The following is a 21,567-nucleotide window of genomic DNA, read 5'->3' as shown; positions in this document are numbered from 1 at the left end:
ATAAATAAATAAATAAATATTTAAAAAATGGAACTACCCTATGACCCAGCAATTGCACTTCCAGGTATTTATCCAAAGGATACATAAATACTGATTTGAAGAGGCACCTGCACCCCAATGTTTATAGCAGCATTATTAATAATAGCCAAAGTATGGAAAGAGCTGAAATGTCCACTGGCTGAGGAGTGGATAAAGAAGATGTGGTAGATATATACAATGAAATATTACTCAGCCATTAAAAAAATGAACTATTGCCATTTGCAAGTTGGGGTGTGGCTGTGGGGAGAATGACCACTTCACCTTGACCACATCATTGCAACAGGTAGGCGATAACCTTCCAAGTACCTATGTTTGTGTGTAACTTACTGGGTGGCACAAAAGCAGGCTTGGGTGGCCAAGCCTGGTAAAACTGTCAGGATGAACATGTGATTCTTTTAAATGTTAAAGATTTTTGTATAGGAAAAAAAAATCCATGATGTGGATGAAACTAGAATACATTACTCTTTTTTTTTTTTTTAAAGATTTTATTTATTTATTCATGAGAGACAGAGACAGAGAGAAAGAGGCAGAGGGAGAAGCAGGCTCCATGCAGGGAGCCTGACGTGGACTCGATCCCGGGTCTCCAAGATCATGCCCTGGACTGAAGGCGGCGCTAAACCACTGAGCCACTGGGGCTGCCCAGAACACATTATTCTAAGCGAAATAAGTCAGTCAGAGAAAGTCAAATACCATATAATTTCACTTGTATGTATGTAGAATTTAAGAAACAAAAGAGATGAACACAGGGGAAGGGAAAGAAAAATAAGATAAAAACAGAGAGTGAGGCAAATCCCAAGAGACTCTTAACTGTAGAAAATAAACTGAAGGTTGCTGGAGGGGAGACAGGTGGGGGATGGGCTAAAGGTGATGGGAATTAAAGGAGGGCACTTGTTGTGATGAACACTGGAGTTATATGTAAGTGATGAGTCACTAGATTCTACTCCTGAAACTACTACTACACCATATGCTAACTAATTTGAGTCTTGGCGGAAAAAAAAATCAAATATAACAAACATAATATAAAATATTATGACAGAGAGTTAAGACCAAACATGCCTATTATATTGAGAAATGTAAATGTAAGGCTTAACTCACCTATTCTTAGAAAGTTCTTAACTTGGTTCAAATAGCAAGACCCAACAATACGTTATCTATAAGAGAAACACTTAGAGCAACATGATTCAGAGAAACTAAAGATAAGAGGACAAACAAAGGTATACAGGCACATGGAAACAATAAAAAATCAGAAGTAATGCCCCTGATATAAAACAAAGTAGAATTCAATTTGCAAAGTATTAGACATGACAAAAGAAGCACTTTTAAACATTATAAGCCATAATTTACAACCAAGCTGTGACATTTATCAATATTTATGCACCAAATAGCACAGCAAACTTTCTCTTTTTAAGTAATCTCTCCACCCAATGTGGGGCTTAAACTCACAAACCTAAAATCAAATTCACACACTCTTCTAACTGAGCCAGACAACCCAGTAAACACTTTTAAGATATAAAAACTACAGAGGATGCAAATAAATATAGATGGAAATACACTAATTACAGGAGATTTTAATTCATCACACTTGGTGTAAGACAAATGAAGAAGAGGGACAAAAATAAGGAATGAAAATAAGACATAAACAACATAATAATCAGTATAGTAGATCTCAAGGATGTCTGTTGAACTCTATACACTAGCAATGAACAATCCATAAATGGAATTAAGAAAAAATTCCATTTATGGTAGCATCAGAAAGAATAAAATACTTCAAAATAAATCTGATAAAGAAAATGCAGGAGTTGCACATTGAAAATATAACACATTTCTGAAAGAAATGAACGAAGATGTAAATAATGGGAAGGCAATCCATGTTTATGGATTGAAAGACTGAATTTTATTTTTTTAAGGATTTTATTTATTTATTCATGAGAGAGGCAGAGGGAGAAGCAGGCTACCTGCGGGGAGTCCGATGTGAGACTCCATCCAGAGACTCTGGGATCACACCCTGAGCCAAAGGCAAGCGCTCAGCCACTGAGCCACCCAGGTGTCCCTTGGCAATGGTTTCTTAGATATGACACTAAAAAACATAAGCAGGAACATAGGTAAATTGAACTTCACTGAAAATTCTAAAACTTGTACATCAATTGATAGAGACACTATCAGGAAAGTGAAAAGATAACCCACAGAACAGAAAATATTTGCAAATCATGTATCTGATAAGGTTATAATAGCAACATATATTAAGAATTATATTATGGGGCACCTGAGTGACTCAGTTGGTTAAGTGTTTGGCTCAGGTCATTATCCTGGGATCCTGGGATGGAGCCCGGTGTCTGGCTCCCTGCTCAGTGGGGAGTCTGTTTCTCCTTCTCTCTGCCCCTCCCCCTGCTTGTGCTCCCTCTCCCTCCCTTCCTCCCTCTCTCTCCCTCCCTCCCTCTCTCTCCCTCCCTCCTCTCTCTCCCTCTCTGTCAAATAAATAAATAAAATATTTTTTTTTAAAGTTCTATTACAATTCAACAACAAAGAGACAAACAACCCAATAAAAAAACGTGCAAAGGTGGGTGCCTGGGTGGCTCCATGGGCTAAGCAGCTGACTTTGGCTCAGGTCATGATCTCAGGGTCCTGAGATAGAGCCTCGAGTTAGGCTCCATGCTCAATGAGGACTCTGCTTCTCCTTCTCTCTCTGCCCCTCCCCCTTTCATATTCTCTCTCTCTCTCTCTCTCTCTCTCAAATAAATAAATAAAATATTTTTTTAAATGTGCAAAGAAATGAGCCGCCCGGGTGGCTCAGCGGTTTAGCGCCGCCTTCAGCCCAGGGCCTGATCCTGGAGACCTGGAATCGAGTCCTACATCGGGCTCCCTGCGTAGAGCCTGTTTCTCCCTCTGCCTGTGTCTCTGCCTCTCTCTCTCTCTCTCTCTCAATCTCTCTCTCTCTGTCTCATGAATAAATAAAATCTTTAAAAAACAATAAATGTGCAAAGAAAAAATAAAATGTGCAAAGGACTAGAGTAGATATTTCTCCAAAGAAAATATATAAATGGCCAAAAAACATATGAAAAGATGCTCAGCATAAGTCATTAGGGAAATGTGAGTCAAATGCAAAGCACAGAGAGAGAACATGCAAGGATGCAGTGAGAAGGTGGCCATCTACAAGCCAGGAAAAAAGCTGTCATCAGAAACCAACCTTGATGGCCCCTTGCTGGACGTTTGAACTCTGTTAATAACAGAGCTGAATTATATCAACATCTTAAAGAGGAAAATGGAATGGAGACAACAGAAAATGGCAAAGCCGGCCGGCAGTGAAGAATGATTTGAAGAACTAAAATTTACTATATTGCATACATATTTTGGGCAGAATTTGATACAAGTACTTTTACAGCAAGATTGTATAGTTACGTTGCCTGGACTGGTTTTTACATTTTTAAAATATTTCAACTAACTTTATCTTTTTTGTATTAATTGTAAAATTGGCACATTTATCAAAAAATATACATTTGAAATTTGTCCTCCCAAATCACACAAATTTATTTTATGGTAAAAGGATGTTCCTTCTCGAAATGTTTTTAAAAAAATTCTTAGGCTTCTCTTTGCCAAATAAAACTATTAAAATTTCTGAAATGCAAAAAAAAAAAAAAAAAAAAAGAATCACTACATCTGTATCTTTGGGATAAATACCTGGTAGTGCAATTGCTGAATCATGAGAGAGAGAGGCAGAGGAGGAAGCAGACTCCATGCAGGAAGCCCAACGCGGGACTGATCCCGGGTCTCCAGGATCAGGCTCTGGGCCAAAGGCGGAGCTAAACCACTGAGCCACTAAACCACTGAGCCACGTGGGTTGCCCTAGAGGTTGTTTTTAAGCGTTATGATTCTCCTAGAAGAGCAACACTGAAATTTTATATTTAAGAATTGTGTATGCAACTTATAAGCATTAAGTTGTTTTCTCTCTTTCTTTTTATGTTACTTGAGATTTGGGGGTTGCTTTAGTTTAGCCCATCACATAATTATAACACCAGGATAGTACTTAGCATATTATAAATAATGCATATGACAAGAGTAGAGACAAACTGTTTTCTCTTAGCTTGATCAAAGATTGCTTCACTGATAGAAAAATACAGCTGAATTTCTGACTCTAATATTTTTTGAGTTCCTACTATTTCATATATTGATTTCTTTGGGTTTTACCTGGGATAAGATTAAGGGAGTAAAGACCTGCATGGATTTGAAAAAAAAAATAGAGAAAATAGAAAATAGATTTCTGTTGTTTAATCCACACAGCCTGTGGTTGTAGCATTATTCATAATGACTAAAATGTGGGAACAACCCAATGGGCATTGATAAATGAATGGATAAACAAAATACGAATATTATTCATCCATAAAAAGGAACAAGACCTGACACCTTCTACAGCATGGAGGAACCTTGAAAACATTGTGCTAAGTAAAAGAAGCGAGAAACAAAAAGCCATATACTATAAGAGATCATTTTTATGAATCTTCAGACTAGGCAAATCCATGAAGACAGGAAATAAATTAATGGCAGCCAGAGACTGGAGGAAGGGGAAAACAAGAAGTGGCTACAAGTGGAAATGGCATTTCCTTTTAGCATGATGAAAATATTCTGGAATTGGATCATTGTGGTGGTTTCATTATCTTGTGAATATACTAAAATGACTAGACTTTATACTTTAAAGGGGTGAATTTTATGGTGTGTGAACTATTCATCATTATGAAATTTCCTAATGATGGTGACTTGTTCAAAGTATGAAGGAAGTGAATTTGAAGGAGCTCCCAGTGGCCAAGCCTGGAATGAGTTAAGTAAGAACCTAATAACAATAGATTAAAACCATTAGAATGAGTAAATATCCTTGAGCCCATGTTGATATAAGTAACTGAATGAATAAATGAGAATGGACAGCTCTAGAATTCCAATTAATCAATGTAGAAGGAATGTCTGAAAAAGAAAATCACCACCAGGCAAACACCATAGTAGTAATAGTTTCAGGCAATCATCAGAGAATTCTTTTTTTTTTAACCAGAGAATTCTTAAATAGTGGAAAACGTGTGATAAGGGACAGATTATTTGCATAGTCTCAAAATACTTCCATATAAGACACTTATTATTTATAAAACATAGTAACTCTAAAGGAGAGGACTCTGCAGTCACCACCTTCACCAAGTGATTGGAGTTAACATACTGGTAATAAGGGTATTGATGGAGTGCCTGGCTGACTCAGTCTGACGAGGGTTCAACTCTTGATCTCGGGGTTGTGGGTTCGAGCTCCACATTGGGTGTAGAGGTTACTTCCAAATAAAATCTTTTTTAAAAAAATGCAGTGATATGTGTTGGTAGAGAAGGGCATAGTAGCACTTCTGTGATATTTTTGCCAAAATTAAATATCTTCAATTCAGTTGGGAGAAAACATCAGGCAAACCCAAACAGGGATATTCTACAAAAATTTTTAAAAATATAAATATAAATATAAAATAAAGTCTGATAAGGCAGAAAGAGGAATGTTTTTTTAAAGTGCCACAAATAAAACAGTAAAAACATGGTTCATATTAATCCAACTGTATCAATAATAATCACTTTCATCATGAGTACACCAATTAAAAGACAGAGACTGTCAGCATGAATAAAAAAAAAAAAGACCCAACTATATGCTGTCTACAAGAGACCCACTTCAAATATAAAGACACAGGGAGAGTAAGACGGATACACCATGCTGACACTGATCCAAAGAGAGCTGGACTAGCTATGTTAATTTCAGACAAAGCAGGCTTCAGAACAAGGATGTTTATAAGGGATAAAGAGGGGCATCATAGAATGATAAAGGAGTCAATTTTCCAAGAAGACCTAACACTCTTTAATGTGTATTCGATGCACCCAACCACAGAGCATCTAAACATATAAGGCAGGGACACCTAGGTGGCAAAGATAGTTAAGGGTCTGGTCTTGATTTCAGCTCAGGTCATGATTTCAGGGTCGTGAGATCGAGCCTTGCATCAGGATCCATGCTGTGTGTGGAGTCTGCTTGGGTTTCTCTCTCCCTCTCCTCTGCCCCTGATGAGGCATGTGAGGCAAAAACTTGACAAAACTGAAAGGAGAGATAGACAAATGCACTGCTTGTGGGAGACTTCAATACCCTTTTGTCAGTAACTGCCAGACCAGCAAGCAGAAAATCAGTAATTATGTAGTTGAACTGAACAGTACCATTAATCAAATGGACTTTTTAAATATTTTATTTATTCATGAGAGAGAGAGAGAGAGAAGAAGGCTCCATGCAGGGAGCCCGACATGGGACTGGATCTGGGTCTCCAGGGCCACACCCTGGGCTGAAGGTGGCGCTAAACTGCTGAGCCACCCGGGCTGCCCTCAACTGGATTTTTTTTTTTAAGATTGTATTTATTTATTCATGAGAGACACACACACACACACAGAGGCAGAGACATAGGCAGAGGGAGAAGCAGGCTCCTCGCAGGGAGCCTGATGTGGGACTCCATCCCAGAACCCCGGGATCATGCCAAAAGCCAAAGGCAGATGATCATACTGAGCCACCCCGGCATCCCTAATCAACTGGATTTAATTATATAATACTTCTGTAGATTATAGAATATTTATAGATGATAGAGTATTGCATCCAACAGCAGCAGAAAACATGTTCTTCTCAATTGCACATGGAATATTCACCAGGAAAGATCACATTTGGGGCCATAAAATACACCTTAATGAATTTAAAAGAATAGAAATCTGTTCTTGGACTGAATGAATTAAATTAGAAATCAATGACAGAAATATTGCTGGAAAGTTCCCAAATAGGGACGCCTGGGTTGCTCAGCAGTTGAGCATCTGTTTTTGGCTCAGGGTGTGATCCTGGAGTCCTGGGATCAAGTCCTGCATCGGGCTCCCCACAGGGAGTCTGCTTCTCCCTCTGCCTATATCTCTGCCTCTCTCTGTGTGTCTCTCATGAATATATAAATAAAATCTTTACAAAAAAAAGTTTCCAAATATTTGGAAATTAAGCAACACACTCCTAAATAACCCATGGGTCAAAGAAGTCTTGAGAAAAATTTTAAAATATCTTGAACTAAACGAAAATAGAATATAACTTGCCCAAATCTGTGGAATTCAGTAAAAGTTAAACTTAGAGTGAGGTTCCTGGCATTAAATACACATATTAGAAAAGAAGAAATCTCTACGAATCAATAATCTAAGCTGCTGCTTTAGGAACCTAGAGAAGGAAGAGTAACATAAGCCTAAAGCAGGCAAAGGGGAAACAATAACAAAAATCAGAGCAGAAACCAATGACATCAAAAGCAGGAAATCAACAGAGAGCATCAATGAAACCAAAAGCTGATTTCATGAAAATCAGTAAAAATTGATAAGCCTCTAGTCAGACTAAGAAAAAAAGAAAGGACAGAAATGACAAATACCATAAATAAAAGAGGAGTCATCACTACTGATCCCACAGCCATTAAAGGGATAATAAAGAAATATTACAAGCAACTCTATGTCCACAATCTGATAACTTAAATGAAATAGACCAATTCCGGGGCACCTGGGTGGCTCAGCAGTTAAGTGTCTGCCTTCGGCTCAGGGCGTGATCCCAGGTCAGGGCTGGAGTCCCACATCGGGCTCCCTGCATGGAGCCTGCTTCTCCCTCTGCCTGTGTCTCTGCCTCTCTCTCTGTTTCTCTCATGAATAAATAAGTAAAATCTTAAAAAAAAGAAATAGACCAATTCCTTGAATGATACAAAGCAAGAAAACTAGAAGAAATAGATTATCTGAATTGACTCATATCTATGAAAGAATTTGAATCAATAATTAATAAGTATATAAAATACAATAGTTACCATTATATACTCTTAATATATAACATATAATTATATATTATATGTATATAAATTATATATATTTATAACAATAAACATGTGGGGTGATGGAAGTGTTACTTAACTGGATGGGAGGAACTCTCTCACAGTGTATACATGTATCAAATCATCATGATGAACAATTTATTTCTTTATTTCTTTTTTATTTTTTTTTTAAGATTTTATTTATTTATTCATGATAGTCACACAGAGAGAGAGAGAGAGAGAGGCAGAGACATAGGCAGAGGGAGAAGCAGGCACCATGCAGGAAGCCCGACGTGGGGTTTGATCCCAGGTCTCCAGGATCGTGCCCTGGGTCAAAGGCAGGCGCTAAACCTCTGCGCCACCCAGGGATCCCCAACAATTTAAAAAAATCTAAAAAAAAAAGACTCCCTCTCTCTCCCTCTTCCTCTCCTGCTCTAGAATGAATCTTAATAAATAAATCTTTAAAAAAAGAATAATAACCACAGTTAGCTAAATTATATCAAAATGTTAAAATCTATTACTTAATATTTTTTTAAAAGGTCACAGTTGGAGCATGCCAGGGAAACAACTTACCATTTTAAAAACGGAAATAAAAGGAAAGTATATATATATATATGTTATTTTTTTTTAATTTTTATTTATTTATGATAGTCTCACAGAGAGAGAGAGGCAGAGACACAGGCAGAGGGAGAAGCAGGCTCCATTCAACGGGAGCCTGATGTGGGATTCGATCCCCGGTCTCCAGGATCGCGCCCTGGGCCAAAGGCAGGCGCCAAACCGCTGCACCACCCAGGGATCCCGAAAGTATATATATATAAAAAAAGGAAAGTATCAAGCATTTATTTTGCTTTTCTTAAAATTACTCTATCAACCAGGTAGTTGATGAGGGGGAGTGGTCTTTAGAGAAGTATTATAGACAGTGAAAGAAGAATGATGGACTTAGAATATTGGTTTTGTAGCCCCTATGAATGAAGGGATCTGGGTGATGATCATCTATGACTGCTAACCTCACAAAAAAGAGATGAGGTATTATGTAACCCTGGCAGAAAAAGACGCCACCCCTTGAAATTGTCTTGCCCCCCCCTCCAATAATCTGATGAAACTTCTATATCTCACTACTAATTTGTAGGACAGATGACCATAGAAGTAGGAACACAATCACTAGAATCCAGACTATGGGAAAGTTGCAGAATAATAAATACAAAAATATGGGGATCTCTGGGTGGCTCAGCGGTTTAGCCCCTGCCTTTGGCCCAGAGCGTGATCCTGGAGTCCCGGGATCGAGTCCCGCATCGGGCTCCTGGCATGGAGCCTGCTTCTCCCTCCTCCTGTCTCTCTCTCTCTCTCTCTCTCTCATAAATAAATCTTAAAAAAAATACATAAAATAAATACAAAAATAAAATCCAACATCTACAGTTAAAAAACAGTTAGTAGTATAGTATATAGCAAATCAAAAGGTAGCTTCACAATTATTGGTGAAATAGCAAAGCATTCCCATGAAAATTTCAGGAAAAATAAAAGGATGTCCCCTGATACTAGTAACATGTAAGATTGTTCTGAAAGTGCTAGAAAGCGCTACAAATTACACAATGCAATGAGGAGGCAAAGTTATCATTGTTTGGAAGTGGAAAGAACTAACTCTGGACAACCCAAGAAAGTAAAGTGAAAATTCTTAGAAATAAGAGAAGAATTCAGTACCTATCTGGTTTAAAAACTAATGTGTAAGAATCATCAGCTTTCCTGAAAACTATGCCTGCAGACCAAATCCAGCTCACTTCTTGTTTTTGCAAATAAAGTTTTTTCTGGAAGACATCCATGCTTATGTATTGCATATTGTTTATAGTTGTTTTATTTATTTTTTAAAGATTTATTTATTTATTTATTTATTTATTTATTTATTTATTTATTTATTTATGATAGACACAGAGAGAGAGAGAGGCAGAGACACAGGAGGAGGGAGAAGCAGGCTCCATGCAGGGAGCCCGATGCGGGATTCCATCCGGGGACTCCAGGATCGCACCCTGGACCAAAGGCAGGCGCCAAACCTCTGAGCCACCCAGGGATTCCCCTATAGTTGTTTTAATGCTACGACAACAAAGTTGAGTAATTGTGACGGAGATAATATGTGAAATTTGCCAACCTCTGCTTTAGATAACTGATAGTTAAAAAGAAAATGCAAAATGGGGCACCAGGGTGGCCCACTTGGTTAAGTGACCGACTCTTCATTTTGGGTTAGGTCATGATCTAAGGGTTTTGAGATTGAGCCCCACCTTGGGCTCTGAGCTCATCTTGGAGTCTGTCTCTCTCCCTCTGCTTGTCCCCCTGCTCTCTCTCTCCCTCTCTCTTATAAATAAAAAAGTCTCTCCCCTCTGCCCTTCCCAACTCCTCTGTCTCTAAAAGTAACAAAATAAAATGAAATGGAAAAAATCTAATTTATAATGGAAACAAAAACTACCTAGGAATAAACATAAAATACATAACTATTATATACAACAAAAAAACAACTTTAGAGTTGCACAGGCAGACATTAAAGGAGATAAGAATAAGGGTGGCTCAGTGGTTTAGCGCTGCCTTCAGCCCAGGGCTTGATCCTGGAGACCTGTGATCAAGTCCCAGGTTGGGCTCCCTGCATGGAGCCTGCTTCTCCCTCTGCCTGTGTCTCTGCCTCTCTCTCTCTCATTAATAAATAAATAAATAATCTTTAAAAAAAGAATAAATGGTATTAAAGAAAAAAAAAGAACAAATGGTATTATATATCTTATTCTTGATAGAAAACTACAGCAAGACGCTCTAATCTGTTAGTACCCTCCAGCCAAAGACTACCAGGAAACATCTATAGTTGAACAGACGTGTTTATTACTCTTGTACTGTTGGGCATCTCAGTAAGATGGTGTTCAGAAAGGATTTACAGGATTTGGCTTGCGCTAAGTGATTTGGGGGAGGGTTTAAGAAAGCCAGAGTTTTTCTCTGGATTGCATACTGTCAAGAAGGGGAAGTATTTCTAGGATGGGATATGTTAACAGATCTTACCCAGACAAAAGCTAAAGCTGTAATTGGTAAAGTTCACTTATATTTCCCAACATGGTCGATGTTTCATCATTCTTGTGGTTTGGACAATGTTCCTCTCTTTGTTGGTGATCACATGACTATAGAGTGATCTTGTTTTTGTCTTGATCCCTCACATCACGCAGTGACTTTGTCCAATGTTGATACTCTGTGAAATTGTTCATGTTTAACAGAACACCACGGCCAGTACCTGGATGTCTGGAGGTGTGTTTAACTTTCTCAAATCTATAAATTAAATGCAATTTTAAACTTAATTGCCAGTTATGTCTGTTCTTGTTTTACGAAAGAACTTGACAAAACATATTTAATTTGGGTATCTGAACAAATAAACATTAGGAAAGAGTTAAGAAACCAAAAAAGAAATAGTATTGCGTAAACAAAAAAGACGTAAGAAGAAAAGATTGATTAATCTACTACAAAAAAAAATAAGTCAGTTTGGAGAACAAATCACAAACTCGGATAAAATAACTTCAACGCATTTGAGGAAGTGATGTCCCCAGTAAAACAAACAAGCAACTCTCCCTACCAATAACATAAAAAGAGTACTTTTCGGAATAGTTTCGATTTTTTACCATAAGAATGTACTCCTGAAAATCATTTTCAAGAAAAAAAGACTGGGATTTGTACACATCGAGGCAGGGCTCGCAGAGGCTCAGAGGAGCCTCAAGGAAGGACTACGCTTCCCAGGAGGCTCTGAGCTGAGCGTCCCCGGACTCCCGACAGGCTCCGCGCGCTTTACGCGCCAGCTTTGGCCTTGGCCACCGAGCAGCGGAATCGGCGGCGGAGAATGGAGAGTAGCGAGGAGGCAGCAGTCGAGAAGTGCCGCGTCCACTTGCGCCCCGGCACGCTGCGCGACGCCGCTCGCGCCACGCTGCATCTTCTGCCTTGCGAGGTTCTAGTTAACCGGCCCGCCCCCGTGGACCGCTTCTTCACCCCAGCCATTCGACAGGGTCCCGACGGTGAGTGCTCACCGCCGGACTACGACTCCCGGCAACCCCCGCGCCCACGCCACGTTCTCCTCGGCGAGGAGTGGCGCGAGGGCTCCTGGGGATCGTGGTCCAACGGAGGTGGCGGGAGGGCCCCGGGGGGCTTGCCCCGCAAGGCCTGAATCAAGCCCGTACCGAGGCCCCGAGCCTGCCTTCTGCAGGACTCGAAGTGTCGTTTCGGGGCCGCAAACTACGAGGCGAGGAGGTGGTGGTGCCTCCTGGCCTCGTGGGATACGTGATGGCGATGGAGGAGCAGGGAGAGGTGTCGATGGAGAAGGACTTCTCGGAGGGTGACGAGCGAGAGGAGCAGGAGCGGGCAGAACCCCGCGAGGCGCTGGAGCGGGACTTCGTGAGCACGGGGGTGGAGGGGCAGGGCTGGAGAGTGGTGCGGGCGGCAGCGGTGGCCCTCATGCTGAGCCGGGCCCCTTCCTCAGGACCAGTTTATCGGAGCCATCGCCAGTTTCAGCCGCTTCACGCTATGGGGTCTGGAGACCATTCCTGGTCCGGACGCCAAAGTGCGCGGGGCCCTAACCTGGCCCAGTCTGGCCGCAGCGGTGAGTAGGGGGATGGGACCTCACTCTTCAGGCCCCATCCATTCCCTTGTGCCTTCAAGGGTATTCCCTGGACTGTCCAGAATCTTGTCCGAGTGGACTTGGGGCTTCAGGGCCGGGGAGTACAATGGGGTACAAGGAGCCTGGGTCTGACTGGATTAGACTGGTCAGGGGCAGGGGCGCTTCCCTACCTCTGACTGGTCTAGAAGGGGTTGTCATTCTGAGTAGCTGGGTCACTCCCAGAGTATGTGGGCCACCCAGTGTGTGTCAAAAACCCAATAGTAGAGGTGACTCCTGTTGCAGATTCACGCACAGGTGCCTGAAGACTGAGAGCCGGAACTTGAAATTGAAAGCCACTGGTTCCTTCACCCCAATAAACCAGCTCTTCATTTTGGAACCACTGATTCCATCACCCCAATAAACAAGCTCTTCACAGCACCTGCGAGTTTGTGGGCACCTTGGAGTCTTCTAAGCTGGCACTACCCCTTCTCCCACAAGAAACTTTCATGGCTCAGTCTATAGAAATGATTTATTGCCAAGGAGCAGTGAGGGCAAGAGGCCAGAATTTTGCTGCCAGTACCCACCCCTCCTCCCAACTCCTACTTACAAAAGAAATTTTTACAGCCACTAGCCCTCTGTACAGAGTGCACCCACCCCCCATCTCACTGTACATAGCTGCTTGGCTCCGTCCAGTCCCTGCTTCATAGCAGGCCCAGACCTGCAGCCAGTTGACCTTGGAGTTGACCTGAGCCCTGAGCTCGCCTTGGTGCTGGGCAGCTAGCCCCTACCAGGCCTGTCCTCTCCTTATGAAGCTGTCCTCAGCCCCACCTCCCTTGGTGTGCCTCTTGGGGGCCCTGGTGGGGGTGGGATGTGCTGTCAGCCCCAGTTCTGCTTTGTTGCCACTGCTATAGACAGTGCCTGGTCACCATTTTCCCCTCTTGCTCCAGTCCTTGGGAGTGAAGTGCAAACACTTGGAGTCGATTCGAAGGAGCCGCTTGAGCATAGCTCTTTCATGCCCATCCACGATGTCCTCAGACAGTGTGAGGATATACTGGCCCTGGATGGGAGATAGGACCGGAAGGGTCAGCCCATGTGGGGTGCACACTCTGCAGCCCTACACACACGTCTCCCCCTGCCTGCCTCCCTACCTTGTAGTAGTTGATGAGATTGAGGTACTGTAGAGTAGAAATGACATCTTCCTTCTTGATGCTGGTGATTTCACTGATCTCGCTGTGGGAGGACAAGGATCAGGTCCTCTGGAGGCCTTCCTCTCTGCCCCAAGCCCCCAGGAGCCCCAGGAATGAGGATGGGCCATGCCATGCACCCCCAGGGTCAGAGGTAGGGCCAGGCTCACTTGATGGTGATCTGTGGCCTCTCCCCGCTCTCTGACTTCAGCCCCATCAGGATCTCCAGGATGGTCTGGGACCAGTAGCTTCGGTAGGATAGGAGGCCAAGGTCTGAGAGGGGCTTCTCAGGGGTCCCCGTTTTCCCTTCCACTTTGGAGAGTTCATAGCCTACAGCAAGGCAGCAAGAAGGGGTGGGTAAGCGATCACACCTTCATGCAACTTTCAGAATATGGTTACAGGAGTAAACTGCCTGGTTCCCATCTCACCCTTGCCATGTGGTAGTTCTGTGACCTGACATACGTAGCTAGTCTGCTGTGTCTGTTTCCCCAGAGAGCTAATGAGCATTCACTCTTCATCTCTGTGCTGTGGAGGGTACTGAAAGGAACAGCTATAATCCACCTGGAGAAAAACTCAGGAACCAGGGAAGTGCAGAGAAAATGACAAGAAAGGCAAGTGCCTGATTTTCATCATTCCAGACCATATCTCCTGGGTATGTGAGAAGGGAAGGCAGCCCCCACGTGTGGTCTGGGCCTCAGGATGTCTGGATTTGCAGTCAAGTCAGTCCCCCTAGCTGTGACCTGGGGAGCATTGGCTGCTCCAGGACCAGGCTGGCCTGACTAGGTGTTGATAAGAAGCAAGGAGAGGCACTAATGTACTTCCCAGGTCAGAAGGCAGCCATTCCACAGCAGGTAACTCACCTCTCCAGAGGCACTCTCCGACTGCTCTGTCCTCCTCTACCCTGCTGATTACTGGGCACTAGCAGGCAGTTCCTAGGGAGCCCCTCAGGCTGTGCAAAATCCTATATGGCTTCGTGTCTCTTGGCAGAGTCTTCATTCTCTCCCTCAGGGTCCTGGGGTGTCCTTCATTACCTCTATAAGCCCTTCTTCACCCTCAGTCACAGCTATGTGGGCTCACAGCCCTTTTTGCCTACCCCTCCCAATCTTTATCAGCTAGTCTTGCCCAATCTTCTGTGACTTCCACCAAGCAGCCTGCTGGGGAGAGGGACAGAAAAGCTCCTGCTTTAGAGAAAGGAAGCCTGGAAGAGGAAGGGAGCACACCTGGGTCCCTACTTGACTTTGCTGGGCCTGCCAGTGCATGTGGGATCCTGCCACATCAGCCTCCCCAGCTGCAAGGAGCTCCTGGCCCCTCCCCAGTGAACATCCACCTGCCCTCAAGAACTGCCCGGAATGGGCACTCCCAGTGCACCTGTCTGCTCCTGCTGGGCAGAAGTGAGCACATCACATTGGTGTCCTTGCCCACATCCTATCTCCATGGAGGTCTGAGCTTCAAGGCTTGGATTCATTTTAAGTATCCGCCCACATATCAGGCTGAGGGCTTCCTGAGAATGTGACCCCATCTTGGCATCATTCTATTAATAAAATAACTCAAATGGATCATGACCTTATCAAGTCAAGCCACTGTGACTTCACCAAACAGCTAAGGCTCCCTCCTGTCTCTCAGGTCAGAACTTAACTATCCCAAGGGTTCAGTGAGTGGTGAGTTGAGTGGAGTGATGTAAGATGCTGGGAAGCAAAAGGGGGCCTTGCGGGTGGGGGACATAGAAGAGTTCACGGATGATGAGGGGCAGAGTCCCTTGTGGGCTTTAAGAGACTGACCTGCCTGAATCCAAGGAGCAGAGACCAAATCCACACAAATCAGTGCTTCCTTATTTTTGCTGACTTAACATCACTTTAGCATTTTGAGCATCCACTATCTGCAAGGCTCAGGTTACAGCTGGGATAATGAAGCACTGGTCCTCACTCAGGAATTTGTATGGTGGCACATGAAGCACTGGTCCTCACTTAGGAATTTCTATGGTGGCACAGAACCAGGCAGATGAGCAACAGTGGCTCACCTGGTTTCTGCTGATGGCTCCCTGGATGGGAGCATATGAGTCAGATTTGTGAAAAGTTGGGTGGTGCTTAGAACCTCACCCAAGGAAGAGTGAGGAGCTGAAAACCTAGCCCAGACAAGCAGGGTAGTTGCCCTGAGAATGGAGAAAGCCTTGGGAGAGTCCCACCTTTATTTCTGGCCAGCTACCCTGGTGACAGCAGGGTTAACAATCATAGCAACCTAGCTTGTCTACAAGGGAGGCACAATGGCAGCACTGGCACTGAGCCTGGGCCCGCATGTACCCACCCCGGGGCCCCTGGCCGGGAGCAAAGGTACTACTCACTGAACTCGATCAGCAGCTTGCCGTAGCCCCGGCGCTGGTAGGGAGGCAGGGTCAGGATGCAGGCCACATTGTAGTCTTCTGTGGATTCCTTTTCCTGGAAAGGGGAGGAAGGTGAGTGAGGAGGGGACACAGCTCAGGGCAGGGCCAAGAGATGATCTGGATGAGCACTCACCTTGGAGAAGTAGCCGACGATGTGGAAGCCCTTGCAATCATACTCTGTCATGACATAGAAGAGGAAGGGATCTGTATCATAGTACAATGTCTTGTGGTCGAGGAAACATTTGGCCAAAAGACACAGGTTCTGGGAATAACTCTGCAAAGGAAAAGGCGTGTCACCACTCTGGGTACCCTGTCTTAAATGTGGTCATTTGGTTTCTTTACCCAGGGCTGATAGATGATGAGTCTTCCTCCCTGGCGCCTGACCCGTTCTATTAGGCTGTCCCTCCTACTCAGGCAGAGCTAATTCTCAGAGTCAAGGAGCCCATGTACCAGCTCTGTGATAGTGTCTGACCTCCTGTCTTGCTGGTGAGCTGGGCAAGTTTACCCCTGTTCCCCATACCTCCCCCTAAGTCTTGTCTGGGGGGTTTCCACTGCTCTCTGCTGCAGTAACAAAAGTCAGTAGGTTGTGGCATGTCTAGAAAGACACTGCCAAGGCTTAGGAGAGGACCTCTACCCTGGTGACAGTCTTAGGAATCTACCTTTTAAAAACCACAAAACTAAAAAAATAAAAATAAAAATAAAATAAAAATAAAAAATAAAAAATAAAAACCACAAAACTCTCCCGCCTCCAGTCACACATACTGGAGACTGATCTCCTAACCTACAATGGAGATCAGGTGTTCTGAAACTGAAAGTAACTGCCTTAGGGGTCTCCCCACCAAAAGGATTCATCTTGCTGCTTTGCTTTACCTCTATACACATTTTCTGCATATGAGGCATGACTTTTTAGCCAGATGCTGGGCCATCAGGATGCCCAAGTCCACACAGAACAGTAGTGAAAGCAGCCTCCTTCCCTTGAGCTTCCTCAGCACCCAGGCCAGAGCTCTACCCTGTAATTCAAGATGCCCTGCTTCTCCCTTACTGCCCCCTCTTTGCCCCAGGAATGGTCCCACAGTCTTAACGGTCCAGATTACTCCCTTCTTCCTTCCCACAGACTAAGGCAGGTTTGAAGCCCAAAACCTGCAGTGACCCCTACTCCTCCCCCAACTGGCCACCTTCTCCCCACCTGAGCTCTGTATCTTGGAACAGCCTTGCCTCATCCTCTCTGCTTCTCAGCCAGAATGATCTTTACCTTTCCCACCATCTGTACATCCACGACTGCCCTTCAGAACCCCACTCCTTGGGCTTCCCTTACCTATCTTATCCTTCATGTTAAGGATCAAAGATCATCTCCTATGTGAAACTGCTGGCTACCTCTGGGTCCTGATAACCCATCCTTTGTTTCATGACACTTATCCCTGGGATCTGAGTGGATGTTGGCAGATCTGTTTTTGCCATGAACTGTGAACTCAAAGATTCTAATTACTGATCATCTTTATACCTCCCACTAACTACCTCACAGCAGAAACTCAATAAAAATGGAATGAGCTAATCTGTTGGCCAGACTGCCTAGTATTTTCCTGAGCAGGAAAAAGCTGCTCGTTTAACTTCCCCCAGACCACCAGTGCCAATGACTCCCCACTGCCCCTCAGCCACAGACCTTGTTCTTCCGTCCATCAATCTCAAAGAAAGAGATGGTACCCTTGCGGTAAATCTCATTGCCTGGGGGGTGTCGCAGGTCACACTTGGTCTGAGGAAGAGAGGAGGATCAGAGGCAGGGACAGGGTGGGGGATGGTAGTAAAGCAACCTCCTTGGACCCTTCATACCAAGTGACGCTGCAGACACTTGAGACTACGGCCGTATTTGAGGCAGAACTCGCAGAGGTAGAGGACGGGCAATGTGGTAAGTTCCTGTGGGTATGGGGAGAAGTACCACGGCTTCAGGCGGTGCCGGCCCAGCTCGATACACTCAATGTTCTTCATCCGGGTGACAATGTCGTCGTGGCTGCGGTCAGACACCAAGCTGCCAGTCATGCGTGGAGCGGACGGTATTCCATCTGAGCTGTCCTGGGAATCCTGCCCAGGCCCAGTGGAAAACACCAGGTTACAGAAGACAGCTCAAGCAGGACACCCGACAGCTCACACAACCCTTACATAGCTTTCCTTATTTTCAAAGTGTAACAACAACTCTATGGCAGAGGAAGAAAAAGGCTGGTACTACATTGTATTCTCCACTTTCCAGATAAGGGAAGGGAAACTAGGTAAATTATCAATTGCACTTTGAAAAAGATCACCAATGACTGATCTGAATCAGCTTTGCCTGGCTCCTAATCCTGCCAAAAACCATCACTGTCTACCACCTCTTGTTTATTTTTTTAAGTTTACTTATTTATGTATTTTTAAAGTTTTTTTTTTCTTTAAGATTTTATTTATTCATGAGACAGAGAGACAAGCAGAGACATAGGCAGAGGGAGAAGCAGGCTCCATGTAGGGAGCCCGACATGGGACTTGATCCCGGTCTCCAGGATCACACCCTGGGCTGAAGACAGTGCTAAACCGCTGAGCCACTCGGGCTGCCCTATTTTTAAAGATTTTATTTATTTATTCATGACAGACAGAGAGAGAGAGAGGCAGACACACAGGCAGTGGGAGAAGCGGGCTCCATGCAGGGAACCCGACGTGGGACTCGATCCTGGGTCTCCAGGGTCATACCGCGGGATAAAGGCGGCGCCAAACCGCTGGGCCATCGGGACTGCCCGAGTTTATTTATTTTTTAATAATCTCCACCCAAGGTGGGGCTCGAACTCACAACCCCAAGATCGAGAGTGGCATACTCTTCTGACTCAGCCAGGTGCCCCTTCTTGTTTATTTTTAAACCCATCAGTAAACTCTCTGTGCTACCTATATTTCCTCCTTTTCACCTAGCTTCCCTCTTCCTCAGACCTACCTCGTCAGTGCCCAAGCAATTTGATTTTCGCTTCCGTCCTGGTTGAGCTGCCACTGCCCTACGGGCCGATCCATTCTGTAGGTAAAATAATGAGAACAAGAAAGGACGGTTGTGAGAGGAGCCTGATCGGGGCTGCCAGAGAGTAGACAAGAGGAAGAAAAAAAGGGTTTGGGGGACTCACCTGGGGAAAAACTGAAGCTGGGGCTGTCTCGCTGGGCACTGGAGTTGCTGGTGAAACCACCTCCACCTTCCGTTTCTGTAGAGAGAAACCAAGAAAGGTGGGTCAGACGGTAGAGAAGGTGGGACCTCAGAGGAAAGCAAGGTCCCTGGAATTGCTGAGGGTACCGTTGAGCGGTGGTTGGGCTGCAGGCAGGAGCTGGAGGAGAGCGGCTGGTCAGGCTCGCCACCGGGAATGGCCTCCCGCTCCTTGGGCAGGTTGAAGCGGAGTGTGATCTGGACCGGGATTGGCAAGGTCTTCCCGCTGGCCTGGGCGGAGGCCGGCTGTAGAGATAGGTCCAGGGTCTTCCTCTAGGGTGGGGATGGTGGTGGGATGGGAAAGGGGAGTAGGGCCCCTCAGCATGATCAAGTCCCACCCTCTGCCCTCTCAAGGACACAGGAACAGCTACTGGACTCTGGAAGCTACAATTTGGCCCCCATCCTTTTGCAAGCTAAAGCCAGAGTAGAAGGGTGCAGACTTCTACCCATCCAAAAACCCCTGAGGCCAAGAGATGAGAAAAGTAGGAGGCAGGAGAGAAAAGGTGAAGCAGGGGACCTACTCACCACCTCTCTCTCTGGAGAGCCGGGGCGAGACCCAGGAAGTCCGTTCTTGGTGGGGGTCTTGGCCTCTTTCTTGGGGAACTGGATCTTCTTTAGGTCCAGCCGCTCGTGGGTCACCCATTCATCCAGGCGTTTGTTGACTGTAGCAGTGGGGATGGCTCAGGAAGGAATGCCAGAGACTGTTTCCCAACCCCTCCCCGCAGCCCTACCTCACCCAGCCCAGGACTCACAGTCAATGTAATGGACGTAGAAAAGCTTGCGGCCACTGATGTCCTTCACGCTCAGGATCTCGGCCAGGGCTGTGGAAACAACACAGGCAGGAGCCTTAGAGGAGCCAGGCGAGGAGAATTCACCCTCCTAAGACCTGATCTCCACCGTCAGGCCGATACCTAAGCCCCAGGACTTGGAGGCTTTCGCCCAAACCCCCTTCAATCACCAAGTGCCGCCCCCTTTCCAAGCCCCGCCCTACCCATTCGGAGCGGCAGAAGGCCACGCCCCTCCTGGGTATCGGCGCCCCGCCCGCCCCAGGATTATAGAGGCCCCACCCCCTCCCGAGGGTTCCGTTGACTCCCGCCCCTCGCCCTCAGGTTCCTTAACCCCGCCCCCCGACGTCACTCACGCCACTCATCTTCGTTGTCCTGGTTCCGCCGAAGCACGGGCAGGCGGCAGCCCTCGATTATCTCCCCCTGGGGAGACAGCGCGGCGCCAGGGTCGGCTACTGGGGGGCCTCGGGTTCTACCCACCTCCCCTGGCTCCCTCCGCCCCGCCCCGGGCACCGGACTCACCACCTCCGCCATCTTCCCTCCCTCCACTGCCACTTCCGGCCCCTCTGGGAGACGTCACTTCCGGGACTGAACGCGCTGTAGGCCCGTGCCTCCTCAAGCCGCTTTAGAAGAAGACTTTTGAGAGACACCGCGGCTACCCTGGAAGCAGGCAGCCGCGCCGTTTGGCTGGCGGGAGAGTGGGGCGTTTTAAGTTTCGGCCCGAGTCCTGGGCAGAATCCCCGAAACGCGCTCGATTGGCGGAAAGCTGAGTCCGTCACGTGACGCCCACCGGGTGCGACGCCGGTCACGTGGATGCGGCGCGGGTCACGTGCAACTAGGTTTGTGCTTCGAGGACGGCCCGGCTCGCGCGTCTCCTAGTGGCAGCAGGAGGCGTCGCCGGGAGCAGCTGCGCGTGGTTGGCCCCGGGGGCGGGGAGTTGGGGGAGGTGTCCTGGGGGGACTTGGGAAGCTGGAGAAGGGGGAGCAGTGCAAACGGACCTTGTGCCTGGCGTTTTGTGGACTTCTTCCTTAGGGTTGGGATTCAAATACTCAGGCTTGTTTTGTATGTTTTTAATTTTAAAAATAATACTCATGCATACATTCAACAGATATTTGGTGATCTAGCATGTACCAGGCATTATTCTAGGAGCTTCTACTACACTAAATATAATAAGCCTGATCTCATGGAGCTTACAGTCTTGGGGATTGGGAGGAAAAAGGGGCATAGATAATAAGTGTATTTAAAATTAAATTACTTAGGGCAGCCCCGGTGGCGCAGCGGTATAGCGCCGCCTGCAGTCCAGGGCGTGATCCTGGAGGCCCTGGATCGAGTCGGGCTCTCTCTCTGCATGGAGCCTGCTTCTCCCTCTGCCTGTATCTCTGCCTCTCTCTCTGTGTGTGTGTCTCTATGAATAAATAAATAAAATATTTTTAAAAAATAAAATTAAATTAAATTATTTAGTATATGAAGAAGTGATACATATTATGAAAACAACCCCCCTCCCCCAAAACAATGCAGGCCAAA

At 45.5% G+C, this 21,567-nt stretch overlaps 2 protein-coding genes across 9 annotated transcripts; one reads left to right on the top strand and one right to left on the bottom strand.

The window, feature by feature from the left end:
• The first annotated feature begins 11,673 nt into the window (after positions 1 to 11,673).
• Positions 11,674 to 17,608, top strand: RNASEH2C (ribonuclease H2 subunit C). Of its 3 annotated transcripts, XM_072789917.1 has the most exons (5): positions 11,676 to 11,917; positions 12,106 to 12,293; positions 12,379 to 12,498; positions 14,172 to 14,290; positions 14,792 to 17,608. In XM_072789917.1, the coding sequence occupies exons 1-4, from the start codon at positions 11,746 to 11,748 to the stop codon at positions 14,280 to 14,282; spliced, it is 591 nt and encodes a 196-aa protein (XP_072646018.1). In that variant the 5' UTR covers positions 11,676 to 11,745; the 3' UTR covers positions 14,283 to 14,290; positions 14,792 to 17,608. The 3 variants fall into 3 exon arrangements, with proteins under 3 accessions (XP_072646019.1, XP_072646018.1, XP_072646017.1); XM_072789918.1 differs by lacking the exons at positions 14,172 to 14,290; positions 14,792 to 17,608 and adding an exon at positions 12,799 to 12,933 and having other exon boundaries at positions 11,674 to 11,917; XM_072789916.1 differs by having other exon boundaries at positions 14,172 to 17,608.
• On the bottom strand, positions 13,007 to 20,819 carry KAT5 (lysine acetyltransferase 5). 6 transcript variants are annotated; one of them, XM_072789911.1, is made up of 14 exons: positions 20,566 to 20,816; positions 20,400 to 20,466; positions 20,011 to 20,079; positions 19,784 to 19,920; positions 19,349 to 19,531; positions 19,185 to 19,259; positions 19,004 to 19,078; positions 17,884 to 18,132; positions 17,717 to 17,806; positions 16,190 to 16,330; positions 16,018 to 16,111; positions 13,850 to 14,009; positions 13,644 to 13,725; positions 13,007 to 13,552 (listed from the first exon to the last, which is right to left on the bottom strand). In XM_072789911.1, the coding sequence occupies exons 1-14, from the start codon at positions 20,575 to 20,577 to the stop codon at positions 13,418 to 13,420; spliced, it is 1,569 nt and encodes a 522-aa protein (XP_072646012.1). In that variant the 5' UTR covers positions 20,578 to 20,816; the 3' UTR covers positions 13,007 to 13,417. The 6 variants fall into 6 exon arrangements, with proteins under 6 accessions (XP_072646012.1, XP_072646013.1, XP_072646016.1 ...); XM_072789912.1 differs by having other exon boundaries at positions 19,349 to 19,504; positions 20,566 to 20,815; XM_072789915.1 differs by lacking the exon at positions 19,349 to 19,531 and having other exon boundaries at positions 20,566 to 20,819.
• Between the last annotated feature and the right edge of the window lie 748 nt (positions 20,820 to 21,567).

Source organism: Canis lupus, chromosome 21 (assembly GCF_048164855.1).
Source record: "Canis lupus baileyi chromosome 21, mCanLup2.hap1, whole genome shotgun sequence".
Classification (NCBI taxonomy): Eukaryota; Metazoa; Chordata; class Mammalia; order Carnivora; family Canidae; genus Canis; species Canis lupus.
Note: the sequence above shows the minus strand (reverse complement) of the source record. Positions and strands in the feature narration are given on the sequence as shown.

Bases quoted from the DNA above. Each gene is read 5' to 3' on its own strand.
- RNASEH2C (XM_072789917.1), top strand. From the start codon at position 11,746: ATGGAGAGTAGCGAGGAGGCAGCAGTCGAGAAGTGCCGCGTCCACTTG. The intron at 12,294-12,378 runs GTGAGCACGGGG...CCCCTTCCTCAG, and splicing joins AGGCGCTGGAGCGGGACTTC to GACCAGTTTATCGGAGCCAT. The intron at 12,499-14,171 runs GTGAGTAGGGGG...CTGTTTCCCCAG, and splicing joins GGCCCAGTCTGGCCGCAGCG to AGAGCTAATGAGCATTCACT.
- KAT5 (XM_072789910.1), bottom strand. From the start codon at position 20,577: ATGGCGGAGGTGGTGAGTCCGGTGCCCGGGGCGGGGCGGAGGGAGCCA. The intron at 19,079-19,184 runs GTGAGTCCCCCA...TTTTACCTACAG, and splicing joins CAGCTTCAGTTTTTCCCCAG to AATGGATCGGCCCGTAGGGC. The intron at 13,726-13,849 runs GTGAGCCTGGCC...GTCCTCCCACAG, and splicing joins AGGCCACAGATCACCATCAA to CGAGATCAGTGAAATCACCA.